The sequence below is a fragment of the Sapajus apella genome, unplaced genomic scaffold (genome assembly GCF_009761245.1).
Source record: "Sapajus apella isolate SASKATOON/1434 unplaced genomic scaffold, GSC_monkey_1.0 scaffold16, whole genome shotgun sequence".
Lineage (NCBI taxonomy): Eukaryota > Metazoa > Chordata > Mammalia > Primates > Cebidae > Sapajus > Sapajus apella.
In genome coordinates, this window is record NW_022436956.1 from 13,739,921 (window position 1) to 13,760,527 (window position 20,607).

General features: G+C 46.8%; 1 protein-coding gene across 1 annotated transcript in view; it reads right to left on the reverse strand.

The window, feature by feature from the left end:
* SORL1 (sortilin related receptor 1) overlaps positions 1 to 20,607 on the reverse strand; it is a 173,687-nt gene that overhangs the window by 140,170 nt on the left and 12,910 nt on the right. Inside the window, exons 2-3 of the mRNA XM_032285161.1 lie at positions 15,705 to 15,821; positions 7,430 to 7,555 (exon numbers count right to left, since the gene is read on the reverse strand). Of these exons, the coding sequence (XP_032141052.1) occupies positions 7,430 to 7,555; positions 15,705 to 15,821 (243 nt within the window). The remainder of the gene's footprint in view (positions 1 to 7,429; positions 7,556 to 15,704; positions 15,822 to 20,607) is intronic.

The window sequence follows — 20,607 nt, forward strand, 5'->3', positions numbered from 1 at the left end:
CTCGAAGGGCAGGTGAGACTCCCACAGGGAAAGAACATTCCACATCTAGGGAAGTGTGGGTTTGGGCACAAAGGGGGAAAAGAGATACAGCATGGGTTTGAGGACAGTCTTTTTTTTTTTTTTTTTTGAGACAGGGACAGGGTCTCAGCCTGTTGCCCAGACTCGAGTGCAGTGACATCATCACAGCTCAATGCAGCCTTGACCTCCCCAGGCTCAGAAGATCCTCCCACTCCAGCCCCCCAAGTAGCTGGGACTACAGGTGTGTGCCATCACAACCAGCTAAGTTTTTGTATTTTCTGTAGAAACAGAGTCTTGCCATGTTGCCCAGGCTGGTCTCAAACTCCTGAGCTCAAGCAATCAGCCCGCCCCAGCCTCCCAAAGTGGTAGGATTACAGGCATGAGCCACTGCACCCAGCCAACAGTCTTGAGGGCCTGAGAGAAATGACTGGAAAACAAGGCTGGGAAGCACAGACGACGTAAGGCCTCGAGGACACACCTGGTGAGACCCAGAGGCCAATCCCGGCTCCTGCAAGAATGAGGAAAGCTCAGGAGATGATGAATTAGAAACTAGAGTAACAGGGACCTAGTTCCACCCACAGCCAGTCATTGACATCCTAAAAGTCCAGCAATCCAGCAGGATCAGCCCAGCACACTTTCTCTAATGGAATCCACCTGACCCAGATCAACCTCCAGCTCTGAAATCTTTCAGTGCTGGTGTGGACTTTGCCCTTGTCTCATGCTGCTTCCAGCCATGATCACTCCTTTTCATTTGCACTCTCTCCCCAAATCCAGACCATAAACTTCCCAGGAACATATTTTGTGGATTTGCTCTCTAATGTTTCCACTCCAGCATCTCAGGTAAACCTCTAAACTCAGTAGAAGCATCATTAAATCAAACTGGAAAAGGCAGTAAATGTTTTGAAAGCAAAAACTACAAGAAAATGCAATGTTATAAAAAACAATTATGATCCTAAGAGGATCTTCATAATTTTGGGCATAAAAGTATTCCCTAGAAATAATGTAGTCCATCTTCCTGCTCCCAAACCACATAGGTTCTCCGGGAAGGAAGCATTCTCAGTTTGGAAAGATTTCCCCGGAAGTCTTTGTCATGGCTTCTGGCAGTCTCACTTTTGAGAATCTAAAAATCATGCAGACAGTCATAGAATGTATTATTGTCCACGGTTATAGCTAAAGGTTTTCAAGAGCACTTACCATGTGCCAGGCACTGAACTAAAAGTTTGGCATGCCCTATCTCATTCAGGGTTCACGATGACTCACTGCTTTGGATATTACTATTATCCACTTTCTTAATTATGAGGACACTGAGACTGAGAGTGGGTTGCTACCCAACATGACGCAGGACTAGGCAGCATTGACATCAATACCTGGCTGGTTCACATCCAACCTAACAGCTCTTCTTCTAACAAAAAGGCAACATTTCCTGAACTACATTCATAGGTCTTACCTTGCACTATTTAACTCATGTGTGTGCCTTCTCTCCTAATCCACAACACCTTCTCATTTCAACTCTCCATCCCCAGTCCCTGACCGTCTCAAGGATTTGATTCTCCTCTGCTGGCTCCTTGGTCCTCCCCACTCCCCATACTCACATAACCTCATACTTCTTCCATCATTTGCTGCTAACTTTGGCTTAATCCTTTCACAAAGCTTCAACTACTGCCCTTAAGAACAAGCATGGGGCCAGGTGGGGAGGCTCACACCTGTAATCCTGCCACTTTGGGAGTCCAAGGTGGACGGATCACTTCAGGTCAGGGGTTCGAGACCAGCCTGGTCAACATGGCAAAACCCCATCTCTACTAAAAATACCAAAAATTGGCTGGGCATGCCTGTAATTCCAGCTACTCAGGAGGCTGAGGCACAAGAATCATTTGAACCTAGGAGGCAGAGGTTGCAATGAGCCGAGATCACACCACTGCACTCCAGCCAGCCTGGGTGATGGAGTAAGACCCTGCGTCAAAAAATAAAATAAAATAAAATAAGCATGGCATGCCTTTCAAATTTACAGTCGAACCTGACTTCTTACAGAGATTCCACTTTTGTTTACCTTCTTTACCTTCTTACCATCTCCACTTTTGATGGGCCAAGATATTTTACTATGCACAGAACTGAGTTCTTCAAAACTTTCCCACCAAAACCCAATTCTCCCTCCCAGTGTCCCAAGTCCCTTCCCAGCTATGCCTTCTCCCAGCCTCACTACTCACAAGCAGAGAAGGGTTTTTACTCCAATCCCTCCCTTTGGTCCTCAGTCTCTATCAGCTGCCAAACCTGTTTTGTTTTCCTTTAAAATCTTTCTGAAAATTTGTGCCTTCCTTTTTCCTTTCAGTGCTACTGGCACGGCGCATGTCTTTACCAGAGACTAAACAAACTAGAGGGAGGCAGTGGGTTTTCTTCATCCTGGTGTCTTCCAGGACCTAAATGAAATGCTTAGAGGGTGATATGAGGTTTGGTTGAGCGACTGAGCAACTTCATCACTACATTGCCACAATAGTTCCCTTTCCAGACTTTTCTCTAATATTTCCCTGCTAAAAGGGAAAGTCATGAATATTGCCGGAAGACACATTTCCCTGAAGTACACTACTCATTTACTCCCCTACTCAAACACCCTTTACTGTCTCCCTTCAGCCCCCAAGGCAAAAAACAATCTCCATCTTCAGACCAGGTGTGTCTGACATTGCACAGCAGCTCAATAAAAACTCTCCACCACTGAGAAATGAATCTCCTCGCTGTCCTGCACAGAAACCACATGTTGGCACTTTGCAGATGCCTTTCTCCCACTTAAACTCTCCTGCCAGCTCTGCTCTGCCTACTGCGGTCATACCATCCTTGAAGCTAGTATCTAATCCTAAGTCCCTCATGAAGACTTGACTTCTATGATCCAACCTCATTTAATTCCCCTAGCTCTAATTATTTGTAGGTCCCATTCATCACTTGAGCACGTGGTACTTCATGCTGTGATATAAAGGGTCACATATGCACATGTCAGGAAGACACAGAGTATTTTATTCTGACTTTTAAGTCCCTGTGCTCCCTGGCTATCAAGTTTACTGGAGGCCAACCCTACAGACTGACCAAGAGCTGACTTACAAGGTGCTTCCCAAACTATGCAATTTCAGGAGTGCCTTTGTGTACCCCAATCTCTCCAACCCTGTTTGCAGTCACTTAATATTCCAGAGGAGCTTCCTCTTTTGCTTTATAGCTATGTTTTTTCTGCAAATACAAATATCTCTGGAAAGGAAACAAACTAAGCCTAGAATTTATCCACAGTCTATCAGCATAAGTTACTTTCTCCAGTTTCAAGTGGAGAAACCAAGAGTACAATGGGAGGAGGAAGGGCAGAGAAGGCAATGAAGGAACATCCCTCTAGAAAATGGGAATGAAATTTTACCTAGGACCAACCTCTGCCTGGAAAAAGGCAGGACTGGCTCTTGCTTTTGCTGAGGTAGAGGCTGTGAAACCTAACTGTACATTTAGTGGCCTTTTGTAAAAAGCACCAGATGTGCAGTGGCACAGGCCTGTAGTCACAGCTACTGGGGGAGGCTGAGACAGGAGGATCACCTGAGCGCAGGAATTTGAGGTTACAGTGAGCTATGATTATATGGCAGAGCAAGACCCTGTCTCTATTATTTAAAAAAAAATCAATAAGTAAGTAAATAACAGAACACTAGACATATTTCAATACTGTCTGACCAATCTCAGGGGCCCCATAATGTTGGTGGAAGTACCAGGTGGCCAGCACTGCACAATGGTTCAGGGCAGCACACAGAGGACCAAGAAGGAAGTGGGACTGCTGACTAATGCAAAAATAGACCCAAAACTGGTATGAGCCCACGAGCACTCCATCTCCATCACAAGGCAAAGCCTTTGGTCTGGAGCTGGATGCCACACTAGCACTTTCTCTCCCCTTCCACAGGCACTCGTGCTCTTGGACATCCACACTGCCCTTTCCTGACATCTCAACCTTTCTGAGAAGCTGCTAACATTCATTTCAACCATTTCAAATGGTCCTTGGCAGCTCACATTTTCACCTGGGTGATTTGCCTAAGCTGAGCGCCCTGCTGTTGACAGCAAGGCACCCAGCCTTGTGTGATTTTTCTCAGGAAGTGGTAGGTCTGGTGGGGCAATTTGCCTTCCAGGGGACAAAGGCAAAAGCAATCAGCACTGTAAGACTCACCATTTCCTTCCTGAGAGTCTGGAGGGGGGGTAAGGAGCAGCCTTCTCTGGGGAATTAGAAACTGCCTACAGAGAATGCTGCCTGCCTAACCCACTCAGCCTATTCCAGGACTGAGGTCCAACTGTCAACAAATTCTCCAAGAAGGCAGCCTCTTTTCTTCTGACTTCTTCATCCCCACCAACTCCAAAGAATATCCAATTCACTCATGAGAATCTAAGATGCACCACTCGAAGGTAGACAGCACTTGTGCTACAAACACGTCACCCCATTCCACTGTGCAGTTCCTAAACTACCTTATTGCAATCACCCTCCAGTTTCCCCTTGCTCTGGCCCCAAACACCACGGCCCCTGCTCTGCTCCTTCTCCAGACCCAGTGCTTCCAAAACCCCAGTCCTCTGCCTATACTAACCCTCCTCCTCTAAGTCCAAAACATCATCTGTCCTGTCTTCTGACTCTTCAGACTTGTGGTCTTAGCAGTTGCTCACCACAACCTGCGACAAGCAGGAAGGAAGGGGAAGCCTACCTAGAGACATCTGTGCACTATGGAAGAAGCTGGGGAAGAGATGGAGCCTACTTATAGACATCTGTGCTCTATAGAAGGAGCTGGGGAGGTGGAGATGGAGCCTGCCTATAGACATGTATGACATACGTACACTATGGGAGGAGCTGGGAGGAGGAGATGGAGCCTGCCTATAGACATGTGTGCACTGTGGGAGGAGCTGGGAGGAGGAGATGGAGCCTGCCTATAGACATGTGTACACTATGGGAGGAGCTGGGGAGGAGATGGAGCCTGCCTATAGACATGTGTGCACTGTGGGAGGAGCTGGGAGGAGTAGATGGAGCCTGCCTATAGACATGTGTGCACTGTGGGAGGAGCTGGGAGGAGGAGATGGAGCCTGCCTATAGGCATGTGTGCACCATGGCAGGGGGTGAGGAGGAGGAGATGAAGCTGAAAGGAAAGATTCCCAAGGGATGACAGGGCATTTTCGAGGCCACAACCTCTGCAAGAGGGAACTCTGAGACAATGTGTAAATATTGTAATCATCATCATCATCAGATAAGTACAACCTGATAAAGTGAGAAATCCAGGTATTATTAGGTTGATGCAAAAGAAATTGCGGTTTTGATCATTACTTTTGGTAATATTTGATTAGGTTTTTTTCAAATTTAATTATTTTAATTGGCATAATATTACACATATTTATGGTGTAGAAAATGATGTTTGAAAGCATACATACACTGTGTAATAGTTAACTCTGGCTAATTAACAAAGGCTTTCCCTCTCATAGTTATTTTTGTGTGAGAACACAACATCCACTGTGTATTTCCAAGCATACAATACATCAGCAGGTGTTATTTGATTCTTGAGAGGTGGGGGGCATACGGATCCATCCACAGAAGAGGCAGCTATGAGCTGGACCTGGGCATGGCTCCCCGCCTCACAGAGGAGTGAAGGGCAAGACAAGTAGCGGGGCCCACCCACCTCTGGGAGTCCCAGGGACCAGGACTCCGGGCAACACTGCAGTGGGGCACAAAGGTCGGCTGGCCCGTCTATGGGACCAATTCCCTCCAACAATTTCCTCCCTTGCTTTTCATCTCAGAAGGAAAAATTACTCTGTCACCCTGGAGCAGATTAGAAAGGGAAGTTTGCTTCTAACTGCCATTCCACTCTGCCGTCATCAGGCAGCACTGATATTTTAACAAGCATGTACCAGTAATGACCATTCCAGTTGTTAAAAAAGCAACTGCTCTGTACCACCTGGTCAACAGCCACTACCCTGAAACCCTTAAGTGGCCCCTCCTAAGCCCCCACCACATACACTTTCCATGGCCTGGTCCCTTCCCCAGGACCTCTCGAAAATCCAGCAACTCAAAAGTTAATGCATGGCCCAGCAGGGGACATCCAGGATCCAGCCTCCTCCAGACAGGATTTGTTCTGATTGGTCACTGCCCAAGCCACACCAGTTGCTAAATATTTTGAATGCAGCCCCTCCTAAGAGACCTCAAGCAACCTGAGAAGCCAGCACTAGAGACTGGAAGGAGGACCCTGTAGATCTTGCTTGCTTGTTCCTTTCTGGATGAGCAAAAGCTTTTGCTGCTAGAAAGCTTCTCTTAGTTTTTCTACTAAGGGTCTTTCCCCAGAAGATCTGGCCTGGAAACAAACAAGGTAACACAACAGTGGGGAAGAAAGCCATGAAATACAACTCTCCGAGCTAAGAGCTACCTAACGGGCAGGAAAGCCTTGCTGTCTGCTGGGTTCCCGCCCTTCCGCCGCCACCTCCCTGGGGCCCAGGGTCAACGCTTTCTCCAAATCAAATTGCCTAACTGAAGAAACAAAGCCCCCAGGCCAGCCAGCTGGGAAAACAAAGCAGGAGGCATAGCAATATCTGCTGCCTTGGTTTTCTTTTCCACATCAGTATAGGTTCACAGGCAGGAGGAAGAGGGGTGCACCAACACACACACACAGATACCCACACACACACAAGCACACACACACAGGTACCCACACGTACACACAGGTACCCCCACATGCACACAAGCGCACACACACACGCACACACACACAGGCACCCACATGTGCACAAGCATGCACATACACACATGTACCCCCCCATACGCACACAAGCACACGCATACACACAGGTACCCGCACACAAGTACTCCCACATGCACACAAGCACGCACATGCACACAGGTACCCACACATGCACACAGGTACTCCCACACGCATACAGGTACCCACACACACAAAAGCATCCACACAGGTACCCACATGCGTACAAGCACACACATGCATACAGGTACCCACAAGTGCACAAGAACACATACACACAAGTATCCACATGCACACAAGAACGCACACGCACACATAGAAGCACACAGGCAGGCACATTGATAGTGTCTTGGAAAACATGAATTAGCCTGCAAGGTTAGTCCCAGTGTAGCTGGAAACATTTTTGCCATCTGCGAGTTGGGCAAGGTATTATAATATTTGGCTGAATTTCTGTGGTTTAACCTGCCATTGTTTGTCAAGAAATCCTGCCCGACCAGTACTTGGCCTGCCTGATTGTGCACAGGCCCCCCTTGAGAACAGCAGTCTGTCACAAACACCCAGGTTAGCACAAACATGCTGCAACGATCACCGAGAACGCCATCTCCTAGCTCCCCCTTCAGTATGGCAATCTTCCCAAAACCCCATCCTGTGAAGTCAGGCCAGGTGGGATGGCCATTCCTTACCCGCTTGTTGTCTGCAGGGCTGTGGTAGAACTGGGCAATCACAGCTTCACTCCTGTTTCCCACACCAAAGTTGAATTTGTCTGAAATTTTCTTGAATGATTTTCCATAGTCATAAGACACATACACCTGGAATATAGAGAAAAGGAGAAGAAAAAGAAAGAGTTCATGAGAAAATGGCAGAAAGATCTCTTTCAAACATCCCATCCTGGGTCCTGAATACAGCTCCCATTAGGTCCCAGATAGGAAATTACAGATGTTACCAGACAACCCACAAAGGTGAGGAGGGGAACCTATGTGTCTGTCCCCAAGTAGGTGGCGGCAGAAAGCATGGGGACCCTGGGTAGTTCCCGCTGCATGGAATACACAGGCCTCTCTTCCGAAGCCAAGGCAAGTCCCTGGAGCAGGAGAAAAATGACAGAAACAATAATAACCACCTCACCATGGCTGAGTTAAGTGTTGAACAAATTACATCCAGAGGCAGAGACAATGCGGATAGCTGAGGGAAATGGAGTTGAGGATTTGCTTTGCCATCTGTTGAACTGTCCCCAGAATGTATCTAATGCTTCATCCTTCTGCTGGGAAGTTCTGTTCTTACAGCATTCCATACAGAAGAAAAGAAAACTCTCATGGGTCTCCATCACGTAGCACAAGAGACAGAAATGAAAGGGTGCTGAGTGATGTGAAAATACTGGGAGCAGAATCCCTTCTCCAGCACTGTGTTTTACAACTCTGTGGGACACGACATGGTAACAGCAGCAGAATCCACAAGTGTGTCAATCCTATTTGTTTCTCTACTGCATCCCAGTTTCTGGCTATGAGGTCATCACAGTAACAAAACATAAGAATGTTTGTCATTAACACATAGTGCTCGCTAGGTGAAGATAAAGTACTGACCTCTTCAAATGAATGAGCTCAGGTAACTCAACAGCCCTGCATGGCAAGTGCAATTATTAAAATTGTTTTACAGATAAGACATCAGAGGCTCATGAGGTCAGTACCCTGCCAAGGTAACACAGAAAGTAAGTAGCAAAGTAGAATTCTGATCTAAGCTGCCTGCCTCCAGAGCCAGAGGTCTCAAGGCCACTATCACTGCAAGTAACAAATAAGAGAATGAAGGTCTCATTCTCTTATTTGTATGTCACACCTACTTGTGAGATATGAAACATAATTAATATAATCAGTGAGTTAAAAACAAGCCCAATAGATGAATATATTAATAACAACTTAGTTGTTTTTCAAATGATCATGGAAAGGGGACTGGGACAAGCATTAAAGAAAAACGAGGCCAGGTGCAGTGGCTCACACCTGTAACCCCAGCACTTTGGGAGACTGAAGTGGGAAGATGGCTTGAGGCCAGTAGTTTGAGTCCAGCCTGGGCAACAGAGTGAGACCCTATCTCTACAAAAAAAAAATACCAAAATTAGCCTTGCATGGCAGTTTGTGCCTGTAGCCCCAGTTAGTTGGGAGGCTGAGATGGAAAGATCGCCTAAGCACAGGAGTTTCAGGCTGCAGTGTGCCATAACACCACTGCACTCCAGCCTGGGTGACAAAGCCGGGGAGGGGAGGGGAGGGGAGGGCCAGGGAGGCCTGGGGAAGGGAGGGGAGGAAGGGTAGGTGAATTCCAAGTAGGGCAGGGTATATTCCCATCCTTGCTCATCTGAGTTAACAGCAAACCTGTTTTTAGGGTTCCACGTGAGCCAGGTACTGTCTAGACACAGACAGACAAAGACTAATAAAAGACATAATTTTTAGACACAATAGGCATGTAAACATGTAAATGTTTATAAACAACACCCTATGTAAACGCAAGGTATGTAGAAAGGGAACAGACAGCACATGCAGATCTTTAATGCTTACTAGATGTTAAGGTTAGAAGAGGCCAAGACAGAGCCTCTGCTTTTATCTGGGTCACAGTGGAAGAAACTATTACAACACACAGTATGTGTTCCCAACTACCAGATACACAGTAAGGGGCTGCCACAAAAGCAGCTTCAGAAATTGTGCAGGCTGAGAGTTCACAGATAATCTGAGTGGGTAAATCGACAAAGTAGCACTTTCTCACTGCCATTCTGCTGGCCAAGAATGGACATTAGTGTCCTGGTTAGGTTCAAACATCACATGGAGCAAAATAATGGCTTCTCGAGAAGGGAACTAAGGCACCTTCCAGCTCTGACAGCCCATAATTTGATAAACCATCATGATGTATTTCTTCAGGGGCACAAAGGTGATAGTTTACATTAAGTTAGCATTTTTCAGTATACAATACTCCTTTATAAACATTCTCTCTCTTCATCTGAAAAACCGGAGTTAGTCTCACCTTTGTCTCTTTCAACGTACCTGGAGCATAGCAGGTACTCAACAAAGATTTCTAGAATGAATCAATATCATTATAAACCAAAGAGCAAGTAAACAAATGTGATAAATAAATGAATAAACGAGAATGAATTGAATAAATCAGTGAGTGACTAAGAGATTTCCATTTAATAGATAAACAAAAACTAAGATTCCCAGAAATGAATAGCTAGCCCTGGGTCATAACACTAGTAAGAGACAAACCTATGATAGTTTCTTCCAATTCCACGTCCAGTTGTCTTTCTATTCCTACAAGTTACCTTCTAGGACAATGTTCTCTTCTCCATCTTAACGTTTCTGTGCTAAGTAGGGAGGTCACAGACCAGATCTACAGGCCAAGCACTGGAAGGAGTGCTGGCCAGCGGAGAGAAAAGACCTACGTTAACCAAGTAGGGAGCCTTCCTGAGATTCTCAGCCATGCCACTGCCATTGTGCACAAGGAGGTAAAACCATCTGCACTATCAAAGAGCCCTTCCTTACTTCTCACCTACAAACAAAATCCATCTCTTTGGGTCTGCTACTTAATAGAAGTGAAAAGCAAGTATGTAAGAGTCCATCCTCTGCCTGAAGGCCATCATAAACTGCTAATCAACTTTCCTTCCCTTGGCCAGGTTGAAAAATTCCAACATGACATTTTTAACCTATCTTCATAATTCTTATTTCTTTCTCTTCCCCACCCCCTCCCCCACCTACCAAGGAGACAGGGTCTTGCTCTATCACTCTGGCTGGAGCACAGTAGCATGATCACAGCTCACTGCAGCCTTGACCTCACGGGGTCAAGCAATCCTCCCACCTCAGCCTCCTGAGTAGCTAGGATTACAGGCAGGCACCATCATGCCCAGCTAATTCTTTGTATTTTTTGTAGAGACAGGGTCTCACCATGTTTCCTAGGCTGATCTCCAACTCCTGAGCTCAAGCAATCTGCCCACCTCGGCTTTCCGAAGTGCTAGGATTACAAGCTTGAGCCACTGCGCCCAGCCCTTGATTCTTATTTCTAATTAACAAAGACTATAAGCTCCATAGAACAAAGACCATGCTCAAGCCTGGTGCACAGTTGTCCACCTTCCTCCACATAGAACAGCCCAGAAAAGGCCTCTGCCAGTGAGCAGTTAACTCAAGCGGATTGATGGTTCCATGGCCTCATACTGCACCCCGACTTGAGCTTTCCTTTCTAGCTGTCTTTTCTTCATGGCAACACCATGCTGCTGACTCACGGTCCAGTACAATCTCCAGGTGAATTTGAGAGAACACCCTGGACTCATCTTGTGCTTCTAACTGGTTTTTCATCCAGACAGAATTTCTGCACTAAATAGTCCTCTCTGACCTCAATATGACGCTACTCCCTAAAGAGCAAAATAGCTGCCGGAAACAGTGGCTTACGCCTCTAATCCTAGCACCTTGGGAGGCTGAGGCAGGCAGATCATGAGGTCGAGAGATCAAGACCACCCTGGCCAATATGGTGAAAGCCCGTCTCTACTAAAAATACAAAGATTAGCTGGGCATGGTGGCATGCACCTGTAGTCCCAGCTACTCAGGAGGCTGAGGGAAGACTCTGTTTCAAAAAAAAAAAAGGAGCAAAATAACACAGAGAGGAGTTACGAAACTGCCCACAGTTGCTGGTTAGATCCTTTGTTACTTACAAAGATGGTCCTTCAACATGAGTGATTTTAAATTCTTTCCCTTACATTTCAAAACTATATAATAATGAAGAGGAGGGAAAAGGGAGAAACAGACAATGGCTAAAATGTACAGAAAACATCTCCACTTCTGGCACTGTTCTAAGTACTTTACAGCAATGTTCTCAAACTGTAATATGCCCACAGACACTGGTCAAATGCAGGTTCTGATTCAAGACGTCTGGGCGGGACCTGAGATTCTTCATTTCTAACCAGCTCCCAGGAAATCTCCAAGGGCTGATCCACAGACCACCACCACCCTTTGGGTAGCAAGGTTTAACAAGCACCATCTCAGTGATAGAGGAGGACAAGAGAAGGTACATCACCTGGCCCAAGGTTAGATTGCTAATGAATGGCACATCCGGGATTCCAGCCCAGGTGTTCTGATCTCAGAACCTGTGCTCAGCTAGACACCAGCCTCCCACTGTTAGCAAGAACTGACACTGCTCCCCAGTCAATCCTGAGGGGCACAATCATAATGTCACACTCTTCTAGGGACAAGGGCAGCAAGTCCTGTCATGCACAGTATCTTCCCTGGTTGATTTTTTTCTTTTCTTTTTTTTTGAGACAGGGCCTCACTCTGTCACCCTGGCTGGAGTACAGCAGCGTGATCTCAACACACTGCAACCTCCGCCTTCCAGGTTCAAGTGATTCTCCCACCTCAGCCTCCTGAGTAGCGGGGATTACAGGCTTGTACCACCATGCCTGGCTAATATTTATATTTTTAGTAGAGACGGAGTTTCACCATGTTGGCCAGACTGGTCTTGAACTCCTGGCCTCAAATGATCCACCTGCCTCAGCCTTCCAAAATGCTAGGATTACAGGTGTGAGCCACAGCACCCAGCCCTGGTTGATTCTAATCTTCCGGTGGACTCTACCTCTGGACAGCTCTTCAGCCAATTATGTTGCACCTCAGCACTTTCTAAACCTAATACTTTGTCAAATACGTCATGAGAGAGCAGAAACAAAGAGCTAGGACAAGTTGAGATAAACAGCATCTATTGTTTCTTTTCTCAATTTATCACAGGACAGGTGGGTCCTTCAGGAGCCGTTCTCTTCATGGCTTCAACTCCATCAGCGGATGATGATTCATTTTTCTTTCCTGTTTAACAGCCAGCCCTTCTGGATTCCAGCTTCCAGAGCCATCCCTTTTTAGATACTGAATATGCATGACCTTGGCCTCTCACCAACACCCACACAGTTCCTGATTTGTTTAGGTTCTTTCCCTTCTGAATTGCTGATGGGACCTTACAAACCATGCTCAGTCTTCTTTAAAGAGAATTTGGATTGTTATTACTCCAACTCTGAGTCATGATTTCTTTTCACATTAACTTTTCACATCAGGCATCTCAGTTGCATCTGCCAATCCTAATACAGTTTGTATACAGAGGGAGGCCATTTCTGCCATCCCTATTTATCAGCTCGGGGCATTGTGTTTCCTTCTTGTTTAATTTATGTCCCATTTCTTTCTTTCTTTCTTTTTTGAGATGGAGTTTCGCTCTCATTGACCAGGCTTGAGTGCAATGGCGCAATCTCAGCTCACTGCAGCCTCCCAGGTTCAAGTGATTCTCCTGCGTACTTGGGATTACAGGCACACACCACCACAACCAGCTAATTTTGTATTTTTAGTAGAGACAGGGTTTCTCCATTTGGTCAGGCTGGTCTCAAACTCCCGACCTCAGGTGATCCCCCCGCCTCGGCTCTGTCTCCTATTTCATTCCACAATAGTGTATCTCACTTCAAATGTTCAATGGGCTCTTACTCAGACACACCCAAATATACAGAGAGCAAGAGTTGGGTTTCAATAGACTGGCAATACTTAGGGTGACAAACCATCCAGGTTCACTCAGAACTAAGGGAGGATCCCAGGATGTGGGGCTTTTAGTGCTAAAACTCAGACAAGTTGGTTACCCAATGAATACCACATCCTGGCTCACCGAGTACATGATTGGGCCTTGATTCTCATCAGCCCTGACTTTCCCACTGACACATTGAATGACCTCATTCAAGTCTCTTTACGCCTCTTGGCTCCTGTTTGTCCAGCAAAACTATAAAACAATGCTTAAGGTCTTTGTCTACAGCACAAAAAATGTTGTCTGGATGAAGAGTTTTTATAATACATAAAAATTCCAGGAAGGATTTCCCAACACAGTATAGCACAGTACACATATTTCCTGTGCCCAGCAGGGATGCCCATGGGCAGTGACTATACACAGGTGCCTATGAAGAGTCTCACAGGGCCAAAGGCATTCTTTTCTATTTTTTGCTTTACTTTGTCTAGAGAGAGGGTCTTTCTGTCACTCAGGCTGAAGTACAGTGGCACAATGCTAGGGTATTGCAGCCTTGAAGTCCTTGGCTCAAGGGATCCTCCTGCCTTAGCCTGCTGAATAGCTGGTGCTATCGGAGCAGGCCACCACACCCAGTCACCAAAGGCATTCAGACACAGCTGTCAGTGGTGGCCACAGCTATAACTTGCACAACCTAATCACATTTATAAATGAGCCAAAGTCATTGCCCCAAACAAGTCTAGCCCTGGGCTGGAGCACTACACCCAGACTGGCCAGCAGCAGCAGTGGTTTCCCACACACCATGCTCAGAACCCACCCTGGGCAAAGTCACACATCATGATAGCCAGCCCTTCTTCTGTCCTCCCTGTCTGTGGCTGCCCTAATTCAGCTCCCTGGTAACAGCCCCTGGGACAACCTCCCATCACCTGCTTCTCAACATACCCAACCCAGACAGTGGATATACAAAGAGGGACCTCACAGAGACCAAATCTGCATTCAAGAATTTTAAGTATATCCTTAAGGCTAATGTGAAAGTGCTGGCAGATTCATCAGAAGGTTCCCCCAGCCAGAATGCAGGGTGACCAAAGCTCTAGAGCATGGCGTTCCGTCCACGGCCTCACGCTGCCACAGCATCAGACCCCAGGGCGAGGCAGGGCCTGCTCCTCTTTCCCACAAGGAGGAGTTGGGAACACATGCTGCAAACCTGAGACCAGCAGTCGGGCCAGCGCTGGCCCTTACATGTGTTTTACTTGGCTCACATGGTGTCTGTAGAAACTATACACTGGCTGCCAACTTGTAAGACTCAGCAGTTTTCACATGGAACTCCAGACCTCTGGGTTCCTCTGGAAAACCAGAAGATCTGGCAACACTGCACCCCGCATCCTGCATGGCAACCAGAGCCTGGAACTGACAAGCAATGCCCCTCAGAAGCATTGCTTCTCCAGGTCCCCAAAGGCCCTTCCCCTTCCCCACGCCTATCCAACACAGAGACCAAGTATCCATTACTACATTCAAATTAAGATACAGGTGAATGTTTCTTGAACCTGCATCTCCATCAAAAGTGGAAATGACATCTATTGTCCAAGAAGGCCATAGACTTCAAGAAAAATGGGAGAAACCCTATTTCTTTGTGGAATTAAAGAGTATTATAATAGCCACATCTGTAGTCTCAACACTTTGAGAGGCTGAGGCAGGCAGATCATTTGAGCCCAGGAGTTTAAGACCAGCCTGGGCAACATCTCTACCAAAAATATATATATAAATACAAAAATTAGCCAGGCGTGCTGGTGTGCACCTGTAGTTCCTGCTACTTGGGAGGCTGAGGTAGGTGGGAGAATGGCTTGAGCCCAGGAGGTGGAGGTTGCAGTGAGCCAAGATCACACTACTGTAACCACCCCCTCCAAAAAAGAGTGTTGTAAACTTGAGGGTGGCTTTGCTCCTGTCCTTTACCTGCCTGGCCTCCCAAAGGCCTTTGAGATTGTAACCCTTGGCATCTTGTGTCTTAAAGTACCTAACCTACGAAACATCGTAAATAGCCAGCTACAGAAACTAAGAATATTAGAGAATCAGTTTCAATAGCTCATCTCACTATAATGGGTTAGAAGAAACCAGCATATTGGAAAGGCCAATCTGATTCCATCTGGCTCAGCTGCAGGCAGGCAGCTCTGCCCAGGAAGGCATTTCTGGTATTTTCTTGGGCAGATGCAACAATGCAGTCCATACACTGTTACTTCCCAAAGGTGATCACACATTGCATGGATCTGTTTGCAACACTGACTGCACCTCCCTGTGTTCAGCAGACAAGGGATATATTATTTTCTAGAATATCTTCCCTGTCATACAATTCATCCCATCCATGTTCCAATTACCCACTACTTTTTCTGGTACGATAATCCCAGTGGATCAGAAAAGGACATGTTGATGGCACCAAGGTGTGCCCAGAGCCAACAGAGTACTTACATCACTGCTCTTGGGCCTGGCCAACGCCAGGCTATCTCGGGCCAAGGCCACAATCACGTTGCTTTTCTCTCCGGCCCAGTGCACCACCATCTGATTGTGGGAATCATTCAGACTAACCTGAAAGAGATCAGTATAGGAATTAGGACCCACGATAAGTGACGGTCACACACATTCTAAATCAAGACTCTTTCCTCCTTTGTCAAGCAGAAATGATTAAGATTCTGACATCTAAAGCATTTGGGCCAAGGTGGCCTATTCCCCTCCTACCTCATGCATATTCTGACACACTCAACTTCCCCACAAAGAAATATGAGTCCCCTGCTATTTTGGATGTAAACAGATTGTAGAAACTCTTCTTGGCCTCTCATTGGCATAACCAAGTCCTTTGATTATTGTTATCCTTTAGATAACAATAAGATTATCATATAACAATAAGCACTGGTAAGATTTTAAACCAAAGCATGGAAACATTGACCTTGTTCAAAAAAAATTCACAGGCCAGAAAGACCACATACTTTTCAAACTTCTGTTCAAACTATGTTTTCTCTGGCTTAGTAGTACTGTTATTCACTTTTAGCTGGTAATGAGAAATGAGAGAAGTATCATTGTGAAGCTTTTCAAAATTATTTTTGAAGTGTCTCAAATCAGGAAATATTTTAGTCCTTGGACTTTTAGATTTTTTAAACCAATAAAATAAAAAGGAGAAGGCCAACAGAAAACTGGCTGGCAACTTCTATCCTGCCAAGTAAGGACATAACAAAAACAGGACTAGCTAGTCTCTCAGTCTCTTTCCTCTGCTTCCTGAGGACACCATAGACTCTTGTCCAGACTGTGAGGCAGGAGGTGTGGCCTGGGACTGAGTTCCAGCAGGTGGAATGTGAAAGAAGTCATCGGGGCCACTATCAGCCTGGTCCCGACACAGTCCTGTTTTCTTTCCCCATCTGCAGGCCACATTCAGAGGACTCCAAAGCCCCAGAGAAGGACAGAGCAGCAGACAGGAGAAATCTGAATCCCAGAGGAAAGGCCCTCCACTAATCAGTAACACTCATGCTGAACTTCTCATAACCAGGAGCTTCAGCTCAGCCACACCGCTGAGCCTTTGGGATTTGTCTGCAGCTCACCCTACAGAGCAATATGACCACTATCTACAGTCACTGTCATTTTTTTAAAGACGTTTTAACATTGAAAACTGAAGAAGGATATAATCTCAGAAAAAAGAACGTTGTTTCGGCCGGGCGCGGTGGCTCATGCCTGTAATCCCAGCACTTTGGGAGGCCAAGGCGGGCGGATCACGAGCTCAAGAGATCAAGACCATGGTGAAACCCCGTCTCTACTAAAAAATACAAAAATTAGTTACTCGGGAGACTGAGGCAGGAGAATTGCTTGAAACCGGGAGGCGGAGGTTGCAGTGAGCCGAGATTGCGCCACTGCACTCCAGCCTGGCACCTGGCAACAGAGCAAGACTCCGCCTCAAAAAAAAAAAAGAACAGTTGTTTCGCTATATGCAAAACTACATTACTTTTATTTTCTTATTTCACCGTTGGCTGATGGACATCTGTCTGAGGTCTGGTACTTGAACCCCTGAACCATACATTCCACCCACTCTGTGGAAAACAAAGTCACGACAGAAATAACAAAAATTCTGAGAACTGGTCAGACATGGTGGCTCAGGCCTATAATCCCACCATTTGGGGAGGCTGAGGCGGGCAGATCACCTGAGGTCAGGAGTTCAAGACCCGCCTGGCCAACATAGTGAAACTCCTCTCTACTAAAAATGCAAACATTAGCCGGGTATAGTGGTATGCACCTGTAGTCCCAGCTACTCAGGGACTGAGGCAGAAGAATTGCTTGAGCCCAGGAGGCAGAGGTTGCAGTGAGCCGAGATCAAGCCACTGCACTCCAATCTGGGTGACAGGGCGAGACTCCGTATCAAAAAAAAAAATTTTTTTTTGAGAGGTGGTCCAACACTCAGAAGCAGGACAACGCCGTGAAACCAGGAGCACAGGCTGCCTCTCTTGCTGAGTGAAGCCTGAGAAACGCCTATTCCACCAGCCTTCTCAACTTCAGCTGTCTCAGGCACGCGTCTCAGGCATACGTGGAAGGAAATCAAGCTTCTGGGACTCCAGCCTGCACAGTCCACCCCACCCATGAGCAAGGCTCTGAATGATGACAGTTCAAGCCTGGGCCCACCTCCCCTCCAAGCTGTCTTCTTATCAAGGCTCTGCAGCAGAAAACCCACAGCTCCTTTCTCCTTCTCTTGCTTCCTCCCCACATCACACTCAAACTTTCCCCACCCACTCCTTGGGGTGCTCTAAGACATCATCAGGGAGAAGAGAAACACCTGTGCCACATACTTGGCCAGCAGAAGGACAAAGCAGCTAATCCTTAACCATGTTACTTGGGGTTTTAAATACCCGCATTTGATTTTATCCAGAATCAAACACTTTTTGAAAAACATTTGAAAGGCGACCTTACTTTAAAGAGAAGGATCTAGAAAAATATGTCATTCCAAAATTTATCTTCTCACTCTCAGATAGTTAAGTCCAGGCAAGCATCAACAGGGAAGTGCCAATAAGAAAGAGAAGTGAATAAATTCTTTAACCCAGAATGCTACAAAGAGAAAGCAACAAAAGGAATCTCCTTCAGTCACTGAAGCCTTCCCTTTTCCTCCTCTCTCTTTCCAGCCCAATCCTCTGGATGAATCTGGAGATCAGACGCTCCCAGCGCTGGTGCTCTGGGAATCCCATCTAAAAGTCTCCTCCCCTGCCGAAACATCTGCACCCTTGAAGTGTCATAGTTTCTAGGAACCTAGAAAAAAAAATCACTCATGTTCCCCTGGGATCTGGGATAAAAAGTCCTCAAATATTCAACTTGGGCATCCTCAAAGATGACCTCGAAATGCTCCCTCTGGCAGGTAATACTCAGATAATGCTTTGAGCAGGCTGCAAAAGTTTCAGTAATCAGAGTAGGCAAGAGGTCTGAAGACAACTTGCTGAATTCGATCTACGCAGAAGACAGGAGATTTATTAGACCCCTTCACCAATCCTAAGGCAGGTGAAAGGTGAGAAGAGCACCAATGCCAAGCCTCAAAACATCCAAGGGCTTTTCTACAAAGAAAACCTCTAGAAGGCAAGCCTGGTAAGACACCTGTTTGTTTTCTTTTTTGCTGTTGTTGTTGTTTTCTATTTGTTTGGTTTTTCTTTTAGAAAAGCCTTTTTTTATTAGGTGTCTCTTTTACTCATAAGAGCAGACTGCAAAGGGGCAGCCCAGTAGGGGGATGAAATCCCTGGCAAGAAATGACTTGTACGAGAGCCACCAGGCGCTTGCAGGAACAGCTCAGCTCCTCTGCTTGGCGAGATGTCAGGCACATCCTGGTCATGAGAATAACTCCCTGGTGAGTCCCAGCTGATCCCCAAGGCAGCCCAGGTGCCCATCCCCCCACAGCAGACCTAGTCGCAGGCATCAGGAATCCCGCAGGACATGGGAGCCAGCAGGCAGGCTGGCGGGAGGTAAATTGTATTATCCCCAAGACATGCATTCTACCCTATGGCCTCACCTTCCTCCTGTCTCCACCTTGCCCCCATCCTCACCTCCAAGGGAAAGAAAAGAAGTCATCAAAGCAGGCTTTTCCCACTAGCTCTCCATGGCATGTGGCCAAGACAACAGCAGCCCAAGGCACCCTCAGCAATCAAGAACAACCCATAGGTCCCTAGATCCCTTTACTTAATCAGTGGCTTCCAGTTTGTTTGGTTCCTTTTCCATCCACCCCCAAGAATCTCCCCCTGGTCTCCCCTTTCCTCCCCAAGCCTTTTTCCATCACCAGTCCCCCACGCAAGTCCCACACCCAAAAGACACTGGCCTGGGAGTGGGTAGGAGGGTGGCTTTCCCAGGAACATAACCTTGGCGTGCAATCAGTTATAACCACAACCCCGGGGCGTGAACAACCTTCCCTCTCCCCTCTCTAGCTCACAGGGCATAGCAGGAGCTTGATAAATGAGACACAATTAATTGGAGCTGTTAAGGCAGCAGGGAGGGGCCAAGTGCCTCCCCTCAGAAGGCAAACAGAAAAATTACATGCCACAGAAACCTCTGAACACAGAAACTGCATCATAAACAACAAACAGTATCTGGCTCATTGGCAGGGAAGAGTCAAGATAACTCCCCCTAGCCCACCCCGCCCCTGAGATCACCTGGCCTAGGGGGTTCCATGCCCCACTGAAGGTCAGAATCACCTGAGAGGCCCCACTCCATGCCTACTGGCTCTGTCGTCCTCTGCCTGGAGCCCAGGAATCAGTCTTTTTTTAAAAGATACACCCGGCTGGGCACCGTGGCTCATGCCTGTAATCCCAGCACTTTGGTAGGCAGATCACAAGGTCAGGAGATCGAGACCATCCTGGCTAACATGGTGAAACCCCATCTCTACTAAAAATACAAAAAATTAGCCAGGCGTGGTGGCACGCGCCTGTAGTCCCAGCTACTCAGGAGGTTGAGGCAGGAGAATCGCTTGAACCCAGGAGGCAGAGGTTGCAGTGAGCTGAGATCATGCCACTGCACTCCAGCTTAAAGGAACACAGCGAGACTCTGTCTCAAAAAAAAAAAAAAAAAAGACACACCCCAGGTATTTCTAAAACAGCTAATTTGGGAAACAGTGAATCTAGTAGATTCCCCTGCCTCCTGGCAGGAGAGCTGAAACTCAATAGTATCCTTTTTGGGGTAGGCTTGTCCTTGGGGGTTTGGGATGGTCATTAAGACTCTAGGATAGGCCGGGCATGGTGGCTCACGCCTGTAATCCAAGCACTTTGGAGGCCAAGGTGGGCGGATCACCTGAGGTCAGGAGTTCAAGGCCAGCCTGACCAACATGGTGAAACCCCATCTTAAAAAAAAAAAAAAAAAAAAAAAGGAC